General features: G+C 39.8%; 1 protein-coding gene across 4 annotated transcripts in view; it reads left to right on the top strand.

Moving 5' to 3' along the window:
* cep112 (centrosomal protein 112) overlaps positions 1–15,236 on the top strand; it is a 526,403-nt gene that overhangs the window by 434,517 nt on the left and 76,650 nt on the right. For 3 of the 4 annotated variants that reach the window (XM_059948276.1, XM_059948277.1, XM_059948279.1), the window contains exon 23: positions 9,175–9,324. The exons of the other annotated variant lie outside the window; for it this stretch is intronic. In XM_059948276.1, coding sequence (XP_059804259.1) covers positions 9,175–9,324 — 150 coding nt within the window. The remainder of the gene's footprint in view (positions 1–9,174; positions 9,325–15,236) is intronic. 4 annotated transcript variants of the gene reach the window in all.

Genomic DNA, 15,236 nt, shown 5'->3' with positions numbered 1-15,236 from the left:
GCTCTCTCTGATAACCTTTAATGCTAGAGGGAGATATTGTACAAAATAGGAAGTTGATTTAAGAGTTTCACCTTGCAGATGTTAAGCATGAGACTCATCTTTTCAAATGCTGCAATAAACAAATGAACCATATATATGGCTAATTCCACTCCACAGTGAGAAGTTTCTGACCCACAAGCAAATGAATCTCAGGGTTGTATCTGTTGACAGATATGTACTTGATAATACATTTACTGTGATCTTTAAACGTTAAACTCAGAAGTCAGGACCCCCATAGGAGGGACAAACCAGAAAAGAAACATTGTCCTCATGGAGGAGGCTTTGCAATAATGCCTTGCATAGTAGCGGCTTCCCTCGTGAACTTAGTGAATGATTCATCACCCTTCAGCTCACTCTGATTTGGAGCCTACATGTCACAGTCATCAAATCCAGAATGAGGTTGGGTAAGGCCAAGGTGCCCTTATGCACTGAATTTGAAAACATCCTGATCTGCATCTCAGAGGGAGACGCAGTGATCCTTCAAGGTGACTTCAGGGAGAAAAGTCACAGCCCACAGGTAATGATTGATTTGGCAAGGAGAAACATGCTGGTCCATGTCTGCCACTTCATTGGTGGAAAAAGCTACTATGTCAACTGACCTTTGAGAAAGATTTGTACATAAATGAGCTTGATTAAGTGATCAAGTCTTAATATTTAATTTGAGGCTACAAATAAAAGACCTTATAGGCTAGAGCTTGGTACAGATTACCTGAAATAAGTAAATAGTATGGTCTTAATCATTTGTGGATCTGCCAATACTGATGGGTGCCTCTTTAATCTTAAATGGTGTGGCTCTATATACTGCGTGGTAATACAGGCTTTGATATCCCAGCTTTGCCCATTCTTAGAGCTGTTGTAGACTTTGCGTCTGTATTCTCTGGACATTACAAGCTTATTAAAATATCAAACAAGTAATTAAAGCATAAAGTATATTTATAAATAAAATAAAATGAAATCACTTACGAACACTTTTAAGCAATGAAACATATTTAATTAAGTTCAGGTAGGGAATAGAAATGTGTAAATTACCTATACTTGCAGTCATCTCTCATGGTGTTTCATTTCCATTCAGTAGTCTCACTGTTCCTGCCATGTGTCCAATCCGGCACAAATTTAGCATTGGGGAATTCAAGTTCATGCTTTGTCGATGGAATCATGAGAACTTTGCCAATATCATCAAAGCTGAAAAGTTTTCCAGAAGGTCTTTGATGAACTGCCACACATGAGGCTGTTTAACAAGCTACGAGCCCGTGGTATTTCAGGAAAGATTCTAGCATGGGTAAAGCAGTGAGGCAAAGAGGCAAAGAGGTGGAATGAAGGGAGCATTTTCTGGTTGGCTGCCGGTGACTGTTGTTTCACAGGGTTCTATGTTGGGACCGATTACTTTTACATTATATGTCAATGATTTGGATGATGGAATTGATGTTTTTGTTGCAAAGTTTGCAGATTATATGAAGATAGGTGTTGGGACAGGTAGTTTTGAGAAAGTAGAGAGGCAGCAGAAGGGCTTAGACAGATTAAGAAATGGCAGACGGAATACCGTGTCAGGAAGTGTATGGCTATCCACTTTGGTAGCAGAAATGAAATTGCTGAGTATTTTCTAAATGGAGAGAAAATACAAAATAACTGAGAAGCAATGAGACTTGGGAATCCTTGTGCAGGGCAGGATTCCCTAAAGGTTAAATTGCAGGTTGAGTCTGTTGTGAGCAAGACAAATGCAATGTTAGCATTCATTTTGAGAGGATATAATAGAATATAAAAGCAAGGATGTGATGGTGAGACTTTATAAAGCATTGGTGAGGCCTCACTTGGAGTAACGTGAATAGGTTTGGGCCTCTTATCTTAGAAAAGATATGCTGAAACTGGAGACAGTTCAAAAGGGGTTCAAGAAAATGATTCCAGGATTGAATGGCTTGTCATATGAAGAGCATTTGATGGCTCTGGGCCTGTGTTCACTGGAATTCAGAAGAATGAGCTGTGACCTCATTGAAGCCTATCAAATGGCAAAAGGCCTTGATAAAAATGGATGTGGAAAAGAAGTTTGCTATGGTGAGAGAGTCTAAGACCAGAGGACCTAGCCTCAGAATAGAGGGGCATCTTTTTAGAATGGAGATGAGGAGGAATTTTTTTAGCCAGAGAGTGGTGACTCTGTGGAACTGTTTGCCACAGGCAGCTTTGGAGGCCAAGTCTTTATGTATATTTAAGACAGAAGTTAATAGACCCTTGATTAGCCAGAGCATGAAGAGATATGGGGAGAAGGCAAGAATTGGGGCTGAGAGGAAAATTTGATCAGTCATAATGAAATGATGGAGTAGACTCGATGGGCTAAATGGCCTAATTATGCTCCTGTATCTAATGGTCTTAAGTTTATGCAGAAGTCTGGAACTTGTTGATGCTTCTGCAGAATAAATACTGGTGGTTCAGCGTTGAACTGTCTGTTTCCTAGCAAGCTCTGCCCATTGTCTTTTTGGAATAACCAATTTATTTTACAACAAAGATACTTTATCTTGTTGGATTACTTTTAAAAGAAAGCTTGTCTGCTTCTATGGAGACAGGAAGCCTCTAGAAATTGTGGGGATTTTCTGGACCAGTTGGACACTGGCCACTTCTCAAACACAAAGAGAAAAAGAGCACTTTGTGACTGATTATCATTATTTGAAAGGAATACTGTGGGCATTGTTCCATTGGGTAGGAAGCTCTGTTTCCATTCCAAAAGGATTTGAAATTGGCAGTCTCAATCCTGTTGTTAGAGGGTGCAGGTCAAAATTATTCATAATTTAGAACAAATGAGTATTGAAACAGTATTTTTGTTTGGAGGTGAAGAATGCAAAAACAACAAAGATGGAAAATGGTACCGCTTGTAACGAGTAAAGGGACCCCAGTCCTTTATCTGTACTACCTGACCAGTGACCACTGGTTCAGAACAGGCTTTTCAGCTCACCATGTCTGCGCCATGTCCTTCTCTTCCCTGTTTGTTCATGAGAGTCTAAATGCCTCTTAAATGTTGCTATTGTTCCTGCTTCTACCACTTCCCCAGTCAGTGAGTTCTAGACATAAAGCGCTCACAGTGTGAATAAAACAATTGCCTTGAAAATCTCCTTTAGACATTCCATTCTCACCTTTAGGCTGTGCCCTCTAATTATTTGTACCCTGGGAAAAATAGACTCTGATTAGCTTCCCTATTTTTCCTCACGTAATTTTATATTTTCTAAGGCAATAGAGAAAACAATCCATGTTTATCTAACCTCTTTATATAGCTAATACTCTCCAATCTAGCCAACATCCTGTTGAGTCTTTTCTGCACCCTCTCCAAGGTCTCTACATTCTTCCTTCAGTGTGGCAACCAGAACTGCAATCAATACCACAAATGGGGCCTTAAACAATTGTATCCAGCTGCAACTAGACATCCTGACTTTTATATTTAGGAATATAAAACATTCCACTGAGGGCAGGGATGCGATACATCTTCCTTTCTACTTCTTTACCCCAAGATCTCTCTGTACAAGAATGGTCCTAGCCTCCTAGATTCCTGCTGTTTACTGTATACTTTCTTAGATTCAAGATTTAAGATTGTTTAATGTCATTTCCAGTACAAATATGTAAAGGAGAACAAAACAATTGTTACTTTGAATCAGAATCAGGTTTATTATCACTGGCATGTGACGTGAAATTTGTTAACTTAGCAGCAGCAGTTCAATGCAATACACAACCTAGTAGAGAGAAAAAAATAATAAGTAAAATAATAATAATAAAAAATAAACAAGTAAATCAATTACATATAGTGAATAGGTATTTCTAAAAGTGCAAAAACAGAAATACTGTATAATAAAAAAAATATGAGGTAGTGTCCAAAGATTTAGGAATCGGTTGGCAGAGGGGAAAAAGCTATTCTTGAATTGTTGAATGTGTGCCTTCAGGCTTCTGTACCTCCTGCCTGATTGTAACAGTGAGAAATGGGCATGCCCTGGGTGCTGGAGCTCTTTATTAATGGATGCTGCTTTTCTGAGACACTGCTCCCTAAAGATGTCCTGGGTACTTTGTAGGCTAGTACCCAAGATGGAACTGACTAGATTTACAACCTTCAACAGCTTCTCTCGGACCTGTGCAGTAAAGCCCCTCCATACCAGACAGTGATGCAGCCTGTCAGAGTGCTCTCCACAGTACAACTAAAGAAGTTTCTGAGTGTATTTATTGACATGCCAAATCTCTCCAAATTCCTAATGAAGTATAGCCGCTGTATTACCCTGTTTATAACTGCATCGATATGTTGGAACCAGATTAGATCCTCAGAGATCTTGACACCCAAGAACTTGAAACTGCTCACTCTTTCCGCTTCTGATCCGTCTACGAGGATTAGTATGTGTTCCTTTGTCTTACCCTTCCTGAAGTCCACAATCAGCTCTTTCATTTTACTGACATTGAGTGCCAATTTGGCAGGGGGATGGGAACTGGAATGATAGAACGGAGGAGGGGGAAAACAGAAATAAATCCAAGATAATAGACAGTAAAGATGTCAGGGAGGACAGGCAGGTGATGGGGCAAATTTGCAGCCACTGGGATGAGTTGCAGTACAATAAAGTTGCAGTGCAATCAAAGCAAAAAGTACCAAATACTGGGCTTAAGGTGTTATACTTAAATGCATGCAGCATAAGGAATTAGGTGGATGATCTTGTCGTACAGCTACAAATTGGCAGGTATGATATTGTGGCCATCAGTGAGACATGGCTAAAGGATGCACATCTCTGGGAGCTGAATGTCCAAGGATACACGGTGTATCGGAAGGATAGGCAGATAGGCAGAGGGGGTGGCGTGGCTTTATTGGTAAGAAATGATATTAAATCATTAGAAAGAGGTGACATAGGATCGGAAGGTGCAGAATCTTTTATGGGTTGAGCTAAGAAATCACAGGGGTAAAAGGACCCTAATGGCAGTTATATACAGGCTTCCTAACAGCTGCAGTGATGTAGACTACAAATTACAACGGGAAATAGAAAAGGCTTGCCAGAAGGGCAGTGGTATGATGATTGTGGGGGATTTTAACATGTGAGTGGATTAGGAAAATCAGGTCAGCACTGGATCTCAAGAGAGAGAATTTGTAGAATGTCTACGAGGTGGTTTTATAGAACAGTTTGTTGTTGAGCCCACTAGGGGATCGGCTGTACTAGATTAGGTATTGTGTAATAAATCAGAAGTGATTAGAGAGATTGAGGTGAAGGAACTCTTAGGAGACAGTGATCATAACATTATTGAGTTCATTGTGAAATTTGAGAAACAGAAGCCGAAATCCGATGTGTCGGTATTTCAGTGGAATTACAGTGGCATGAGAGACGAACTGGCCAAAGTTGACTGGAAAGGGACACTAGCAGGAAGGACGGCAGAGCAGCAGTGGCTGGAGTTTATGCGACAAGTGAGGAAGGTGCAAGACAGATATATTCCAAAACAGAAAAAAATTTTGAATGGAAAAAGGATGCAACCGTGTCTGACAAGAGAAGTCAAAGCCAAAGTTAAAGCAAAGGAGAGGGCATACAAGCAAAAATTGGTAGGAAGGCAGAGGATTGGGAAGTTTTTAAAAGCTTACAGAAAGAAACTAAGAAGGTCACTAAGAGGGAAAAGATGAACTATGAAAGGAAGCTAGCAAATAATATCAAAGAGGATACTAAAAGCTTTTTCAAGTATATAAAGAGTAAAAGACAGGTGAGAATAGATATAGGACCAATAGAAAATGATGATGGAGAAATTGTAGTGGGAGATAAGGAGATGGCAGAGGAACTGAACTAGTATTTTGCATCAGTTCTCACTGAGGAAGACATCAGCAGTATACCAGACACTCAGGGGTGTCAGGGAAGAGAAGTGTGCGCAGTCACAATTACAACAGAGAAACTACTCAGGAAGCTGAATAGTCTAAGGGTAGATAAATCTCCCGGACCAGATGGAATGCACTCTCATGTCCTGAAGGAAGTAGCAGTGGAGATTGCGGAGGCATTAGCAATGATCTTTCAAAAGTCAGTAGATTCTGGCATGGTTCCAGAGGACTGGAAGATTGCAAATGTCACTCCGCTATTTAAGAGGGGGGCAAGGAAGCAAAAAGGAAATTATAGACCTGTTAGCTTGATATTGGTGGTTGGAAAGTTGTTGGAGTCGATTGTCAAGGATGAGGTAACAGAGTACCTGGAGGCATATGACAAGATAGGCAAAACTCAGCATGATTTCCTTAAAGGAAAATCCTGCCTGACAAACCTAGTGCAATTTTTTTAAGGAAATTACAAGTAGGCTAGACAAGGGAAATACAGTGGATGTTGTGTATTTGGATTTTCAGAAGGTCTTTGACAAGGTGCCACACATGAGGCTGCTAAACAAGATAAGAGCCCATGGAATTACGGGAAGGTTACATATGTGGATAGAGCGTTGGTTGATTGGCAGGAAACAGAGAGTTGGCTGCCGGTTACCAGTGGTGTTCCACAGGGGTCCATGATGGGGCCACTTCTTTTTATGTTGTATATCAACGATTTGGATTATGGAATAGATGGCTTTGTGGCTAAATTTTCTGATGATACAAAGATAGGTGGAGGGGCCGGTAGTGCTGAGGAAACAGAGAGTCTGCAGAGAGACTTGGATAGTTTGGGAGAATGGGCAAAGAAGTGGCAAATGAAATACAATGTTGGAAAGTGTATGGTCTTGCACTTTGGTAGAAGAAATAAATGGGCAGACTATTATTTAAATAAGGAGAGAATTCAAAGTTCTGAGATGCAACGGGACTTAGGAGTACTCGTGCAGGATACCCTTAAGGTTAACCTCCAGGTTGAGTCGGTGGTGAAGAAGGCAATTGCAATATTGGCATTCATTTCTAAAGGATAGAGTATAGGGCAGGGATGTGATGTTGAGGCTCTATAAGGCACTGGTAAGACCTCACTTGGAATACTGTGTGCAGTTTTGAGCTCCTTATTTAAGAAAGGATGTGCTGACATTGGAGAGGGTTCAGAGAAGATTCACTGGAATGATTCCAGGAATGAGAGGGTTAACATATGAGGAACGTTTGACCGCTCTTGGACTGTACTCCTTGGAGTTTAGAAGAATGAGGGGGAACCTCATAGAAACATTTCAAATGTTGAAAGGCATGGACAGAGTGGATGTGGCAAAGTTGTTTCCCATGGTGGGGGAGTCTGGTACGAGAGGACATGACTTAAGGATTGAAGGGCTCTTATTCTGAACAGATATGAAGAAATTTTTTTAGCCAGAGGGTGGTGAATCTGTGGAATTTGTTGCCATGGGTGGCAGTGGAGGCCAAGTCATTGGATATACTTAAGGCAGAGATTGATGGGCATCTGAGTAGCCAGAGCTACTCATAGCGGTGAACTTCCGCCCATAGCAGTGAGAGGTTGAAAATGTCCTTGAATACTCCCACTAGTTGGTTGGCTCTGGTTTTCAGTGTACTCCATCGGGACCTTCCGCCTTGCGAGGGTTCACCCTCTTTAAAGACAGTCTAACATCGGCCTCTGAGGCAGACATTACAGGGTCATCAGGGATCTTCACAGCTGTAGTTGCATTCTCCCTCTCCAAGCGGGCATAAAAGGCATTGAGTTCATCTGGTAGTGAAACATCGCTGCCATTCATGCTATTGGGATTTGCTTTGTATGAAGTAATGTCTTGCAGACCCTACCAGAGTTGCCATGTACCCAATGTTGCCTCCAACCTCATTCAAAATTGTCTCTTCGCCCTTGAAATAGCCCTCCACAAATCATACCTAGTTTTCTGGTACAAGCCTGGGTTGCCAGACTTGAATGTAACAGATCTAGCCTTCAGCAGACAACGTACCTCCTGGTTCATCCACAGCTTTTCGTTTGGGAACGTACAGTAAGTCCTAGTGGGCACACACTCATCCAGACAGGTTTTAATGAAGTTGGTAACAACTGCAGCATACGCATCCAGGTAGCACAATGATGCAGCACAAAAAGAAACACAGTAAGGTAAAGAACACAATAAATATAAATACATAACATAGCTTATATACGTACATTGATTGATTCTATGTCCGTAAAGTGACACAAGGTACAGGAGTGTCTGTATATAAGGTGATGGACAGGAATTGATAAAGTAGTGGTGGTTGGACATGTGGAGAAGTAGGCTAGTGGGTGGAGGTGTTGATCAGTCTTACTGATTGGGGAAGTAACTGATCTTGAGTCTGATAGTCCTGGTGTAGATGCTACATGGCCTCCTCTCTAAAGGAAGTGGAACAAACAGAACATAGAACATTAAAGCACAGTAGAGGCCCTTTGCCCCATGATATTTGGCCAACTTTTAACCTACTGTAAGATTAATCTAACCCTTCTCTCCTACATAGCTCTCCATTTTTCTGTCATCCATGTGCCTGTCCAACAGTTTTTTGAATGCTGTGAGTGTATTTGTTCAACCACTAGCAGGGAATTCCACACACTTACCTTTCTCTGTGTAAAAACAATTACCCCTGACATCATCCCCTATATTTTCCTCCAATCAATATTTTCCTTCAAATAGTGCTTCCTAGTATTAGCCATGTCTACCTTAAGAAAAAAGTGTCTGGCTATCCACACAATCAGAATCAGAATCAGGTTTAATATCACTGACATGTGTTACAAAACTTGAATTTCAACCTTCTAAAGTGAATCATTTTACATTTTTCCAGGAAATATCATTGACCCTTCACCAATTCTGATGAAGGGTTATTTGAGCTGAAATGAGACCTCTGTTTCCTTCTCTGAAGTTGCTGCCTGAATAGAAGAGTCTCTCCAGTGTTTTGAGGTTTTATTACAGATTTCCAGCACCTGCAGGTTTTTATTGTCCTCTTCAAGTGAAAGTATAGGGTTATTTTATACACCTGTAGGGACATCTGGGACAACTTCATAAACTATACCTGTTAACCTAAGGAACACCACAAAAAAGAGTAAGTGTGGGAGCATGTTTGTTTTTATCTGTTGCTCCTCAACAAAATTCCATGACAGTTAAAGATCCTGAGAAAATTTGAAATTTCCCTGCATTTGGCAGCTGATAAATAGTTTCAAATGTTTTCACATCTATTATCATGCTTCAAAGCTTTTCCAGGCCAAAGGAAAATAGTAATGTTTAAGCAACCAAGTCTTTCAGCTATTGTTTTCTTTGCAGACTATAGTTGAACTTCAAGGTACGATTACATCCTTGCGGGAAGAGAGCAGTCGAGAGCAGCTGGCTGCAGAGAGGCAGCTTCAAGAAGCTGTGGCAAGATTTGAAGATGAGAGGAGGCAGTTGATTAGAGATAATGATAGAGATATCAAGGTAATCAAAAGAATTTTTTTGACACCCTGTGTTCCTCTTGCGTTGTAAATGTTTTATGGGAGTGCCATCTTATCTGATTGTTGTGGTATTGGAGAATAACAATATTTACGCATGCACCCAGGCTCTGTGCGATTCACTGAGTCAGCTAGATATGCATTGAGACAGTCAGCTATCATTTAGCTCCATTTCTTCATGATTGTTTGTTCAAGATTGATATATCTCGATATTCCTGCCTCTCACTTGCACATGGAGTCTGTTTCAGTTTATCCAAGTGGCCATCATTCATCCTCCTCTTTAACAAATATACTTCCCCAAGAACAAAAGTAAGAGTATGTATTTCTATCATCTATCACAACTTCAAAGTGTGCCAAGATGCTTTACAGCCAACTAATTAGTAATTTTTGGGTATAGGATTGGATGCTTGACCCCATCCAATTCAAAATTAGCATGAGAATTTACAATTTTATTGTCACCAACCGAAACCTGGAGGCTCTGAGGTCAAGAAGACAGTTCCTAAATAAATGCATGTGTTTGTAACTTAAGCCTGCGGAGTTAATGAATTTTCTTTGATGCATAATCCAAAGAAGACAAGCACAGTCATGGCCTGCAAGGTGAGTGTTGAGTATTCAGGCCCTGCACTGAAGCATTGTAAGCCAGTGTATAATAATCGGTTCTGTTGGTGTTTTTCTTTGGGGTTTAATTTTGGCCTCTGCTTATTCAGTTTAACATCTCATCCAAAAGGCAATATCCATGAAAATGTAGCATCTCCTCAGTATTTCATTAGATTGTCAAATTTGTTTGTGTTCAAATCATTGGTGTGATGCTTAATCCCATAATTTCTGGCTCAAAGTTCAAGATAGAGAAGCATAAGTGCTAATTAATAAAATAAACCTTTCATATTATTAATTCCAATATGAGCTACTTCAGGGCACCTTTTCTCAGTCAGAAGTTTATGGGGCTCTGTGTAACTGAGTCAGAATGACTCCCCAGCACCAAGTCGGTTGTGCTGGTCGTAGAGTAATTGTAAAGCTGTTGTAATGTTCCCTCAACATCTCAGTGAAGGAGATGAAGACATGGTTTCCATGTGGCTAGAATGCCTGGCATTAAAATATTAGCTTTGACAATTAAATTAGCTTCAGGGAGCTGCCACCTCTTAGGGGAACCAACTTCCAGCACATTGAAGAAATGATAGAAGAAAATGTCAGGGGTCAGAGGTGGCCTCTAGTAAGGAGAAATTCAAAGCTGAGGACTGAAAGTGGACAAATCAACTGGGCCCAATGCTCTAAACCCCCGAATTCTGGAAGAGATAGCTGTAGAGATTATGGAGGCATTAGTTGTGATTTTTTAAGAATCACTGGAGTCAGGGGAAGTCCTTGGGGATTTAAAATTTACAAATGTAACACATCTGTTTAAGAAACGAGAGATTGAAAAGTAACAGAAATTATATGCCAGTTGGCCGGAACTCAATGGTTGGGAAGATTTTAGAGTCCATTATTAAGAATGATATTTTGGAATACTTGGTGCTACATCCATGTGGTTTTGTTTGGAGAAAGCCAGCACAGTTCCGTTTAGGGGAGACCTTGCCTGAGAAATCTGTTAGAACTCTTTAAGGAGGTAACAAGCAGGATCAATAAAGGAGAGTCAATAGACATTATTTACTTCAATTCTCAGAAGGCTTTTAACAAGGTGCTGCACATGAGACTGCTAAATAGCCTTGCGTGCAAGTTACTAGCATGAATAAAAGATTAGGTGACTGGCAGAAATCAAACAGCTGTTGATGAATATTGGGGTTCCACAGGAGTCAGTGTTGAGACAACTTTTTACTTTTTATGCTAATGACCTGGATGAAGGAACTGACAGCTTTGTGGCCAAATTTGCATACAATAAAAAGTTAGGTAAAGGACAGGTAATGTTGCTGAGGTAGGGAGTCTGCAGAAGAACTTGGATAGATTAGGAAAGTTTGGTAAAGAAGTGGCCGATGGAATATATCATCGGGAGGTGTGGGGTTATGCACTCTGTGAAAGAATAAAGGTGTAGGCTATTTTCTAAATGGGGAAAAAGTTCAGGAATTTAAAAAAAGTCTACATCTTTATTCTTTCACACAGAGTCCATAACCCCACAATTCTCTATGCTGCTTTCCACCTGCCACTTCCTTGCCCACTTTTCAAACCTATTCTAGCTGTTTTTTTAAACAGGTAACTTGAAGATTGAGTTGGTAGTAAGGAAGTCAAATGCAATGTTGGAATTCATTTCAAGAGGATAAGAATGTACTATTGAAGATTTATATGGAGTTGGTCAGACTGCACTTGGAATATTGTAAGCAATTTTGGGCAACATATCTAATAAAACAGTGGTCCCCAACCACCAGGCCGCAAAGCATGTGCTACCGGGCCACAAGGAAACAATGTGATTTGGCGATATGAAACAATATGAGTCAGCTGCATCTTTCCTCATTCCCTGTCACGCACTGTTGAACTTGAAGTAACCTACCAAATCATACCAAATAGCACATAAAACCTAAAATAACACTAACATATAGCAAAAGCAGGAATGATATGATAAATACACAGCCTATGTAAAGTAGAAATAATGTATGTACAGTGTAGTTTCACTTAACAGAAGTGGGAAGATTAAGGCAAAACTGATTTGTAGAGAAAAAAAATCAGAATGTACATGCATGCGCACGTCATGTATGCATACGTCACGCATGTGCACACAGGTGCCCGCGCAAGGCTTCATGGTTATGGTAGTCTTTCTCGGGGTAAACACAAGTGTCCCGTATTTGACTGCTACTTTTGTCCTTTATTTGGGAGTGAGAAAGTTAGCAACCCTACTTGATCACCCCCGTTGGCCAGTCCACAAGAATATTGTCAATGTTAAACCAGTCTGCGGTGCAAAAAAGGTTGGGGACCCCTGTAATAAAAGATATGATGACCTGGAAAGTATCCAGAGGAAGTTCTAAAGCATGATCCTGAGAATGAAAGGCTTAATGCATGAGGAGCGTTTCTTATTTCTGGACCTGGACTCACTGGAGTTGAGAAGAATGAGGGGGATTTCATTGAAACCAACCAAACAATAAAAGAACTGGATAGAAGGGATATATCGTGGATGTTTCCATTAGTAGTACAGTCGAAAATTTGAGGGCACAGATTCAGAATAAAGAGACATTCCTTTAGAATAGAGATGAGGAGGAATTCCTTTAGGCAGACAGTGGTGAATTTGTGAAATTCATTGTCAAAAGGATGTGGAAGCCAGCCCATTGGGTGTATTTAAGGCTAATATTGATAGGTACTTGATTAGTAAGGGAGTTATGGATTACGGGGAGGGGTAGCCCATAATCCCCTTACTAATCAAATTTGAGGACAAAAAACAGTCATGATTGAATGGTGGAGCAAACACGAAGGTCAAAATGGCCAAAATCTGCTCCTATGTCTTTTAGTCCTCTTATGATCTAAAATGGGGGTGTTGTTTGAAATGTTGTAGGCATGGAACTTTGTAGCTCATGCATGTGTCTGTTTTGTAGCTTGAGATCTATGCAATATTGTAGAAATATGGAAAGGATACCACATCTAAGAAAAGTTGTTATATGTGGAAAGTAAATATTGATTTCAGATCATAGGTTACAATGGTCAACACACTTCAAAGACTAATTCAACAGAAAATGCTGTAAAGACTTAGCAGGGCAGTATACTTGTTTAATGTTCAGGTGCAAGTCCTTTTTTCAAAACTAGGAAAGAGGGAAAATAAGTTAGTGTTTCTCCTGGTTATGGAAAAGGATCTTTGATATGAAGTGCTATGTCTTTACTTGTCCTGAGTGATTCCAACATCTTCAGTTTTGGTTTCAGATCTCTGTCACGTGCAGTTTTTGATTTATACGAGATGCTACGTTAGATGTTAAGAATCATAATCACAACAGGTTTGCTATTAAAGTGTTTCACTATTATTTTGGTACTATATCTGAATTCAAAGCATTCAGTGGTCAAAAGTTATACATTTGGTGTTTTGTTACTATTATTGTAAGGCAATAAACATCACTTCACCTACTGTCTTTAAATTTAGGTGTGGTGGAGTAACAATCTCACCAACATATTATTTGACCTTTGAGTATCTCAGTTCACCTTGAAACAATTCTAAGGGAATACAAAGAAAAAGCAGATTTTTCAGAAAAAGATAGTCAAAATATGAATTGACGATGTGATGATAATATCTGTTTTAGGTCTTTGTATTTCTCTCCAATAATAAAAGGAAGTTACAATTTGTTCTCTGAAAGAAATTGTATGTTACGTAAGAGTGGATTAGCATCCTGTGGAAAAGTACAAATAGTATTGAGCTGCTTCAATAAAATATATCATAGAAATGTAGCAATGATGCTCCAAATTCATCAACTGCTTAACTGTTGATATCCATCTCTGGTGCTCTTATAACAGCACAAGAATTGCAAAGATTTTTGGTCATCTTTGTCATTGTGTGATTGTTTGACTGGTCACCCTGTTCCTCCAGATACACAAGGATTGCTGTAAATTCTGTGCCCATGGCAACCAGTAGCTTCTTCATTTCTTCATGAGCCCTGAGGTGATTCAAAATCTCCTAAAACTGGAGAACAGAGCCAAATTTAATTATTAGAATTACTGACCCATCTCATTAGCTCAACACAGCAAATGGCAAATGATCATATTTGGGTTAAGTTTGGGTTTAACATTTTTACCAATTTAACTCCTTCATGCTCTTTCACCTTTCATATGTTACAGATGCTAAGATTGCCTTGTTTGTGGAGCAAAATTTAAAAAAAACTACTTTCCAGATCGTCTCCAAATCCACAGATCAAGAGACCCATTGAAATGAATGAGATCTCTGGTCTTTCAGAATGTGGGATCAGAGTGCCAACGATGCAAAGCTATTTGATCCTCTTAAAGTCTCAGACATACTTCAGAGCTATTGGCATGGCTGAATGGCAATTGCTCCCTTCAGAAGAGCCAGGAAAATTGTCCCATTTTATCTAAAACATTCAGTCTTTATTAAATACATTTAGTATGGTTTTAATGCCAAGCTTTGTCTACTATGGAACTTATAAAAATTCTGCACCGAGTTTTCCGTTTCTGCACTGATATTTTTTTCCACCATTTCTCATCAGTTGTCAGCTTCTCTGTTTGCTTGCTTCTCTAAGTCTTTCCATGTCTTCCCATTGCAGTTATATGGTCAAACTTGACAAAAAGCCATGTTTCCAACTGAGGTCTGTTAGAGAGTTGTTTTTTATTTGGAACGAGTACAGTGCTACATCACAAATTTGATGTTAGCTGACCAAATAGAAAAGAAGGAAAAACCCTTATAAAGGGTATAGTGGAGATCTGCCAACTTACCAGAGATAAAAGACTTCAGTTATGTGCAGAGAATGCAAATCAAAATAAGGGGGTGCAGAGCTAAACATGACTATTCTCAGTCACACAGATAGTCAGTCCTTCATTACCAACCACTGGGCAGTAAAAGTAGCAGGTAGCAAGTGGAACTGCTGCATCATAAGCTTGGCTGCTGTTTGCATGGAGTTTACATGACCATCAGGTTTTCTTCTAAATACTTTGATTTCCACCCATACAATGTTGCAAAGTTGTGACACTGTAAGTTATGTAGATAGATGATAGAAACTAGATGGAGTTGAGGGGAATGTGGGGAGATTATATTACAAAGAAACATTTGCGGAGAAGAGAGTTTTTGTCTACTCTGGCATTCGGTATGCTGGTTTATGTGACTGATATCCCAACAGCTCAGTAAATCCAACTAGTTGATTTAGACCTGAGATTAATCCTAGAAAGGTGCCTGTGTAGAAGTTGTTGACAGATTCAGTAAATTATGGATCCACAGCCTGCATTATCCTTATCATTTTGGAGAAAATTATACCATAAAATAGTTCTGAGTGT

This window comes from Hypanus sabinus, chromosome 23 (assembly GCF_030144855.1).
Source record: "Hypanus sabinus isolate sHypSab1 chromosome 23, sHypSab1.hap1, whole genome shotgun sequence".
In the NCBI taxonomy this organism is placed as follows: domain Eukaryota; kingdom Metazoa; phylum Chordata; class Chondrichthyes; order Myliobatiformes; family Dasyatidae; genus Hypanus; species Hypanus sabinus.
This window is presented reverse-complemented; position numbering and strand designations above follow the sequence as displayed.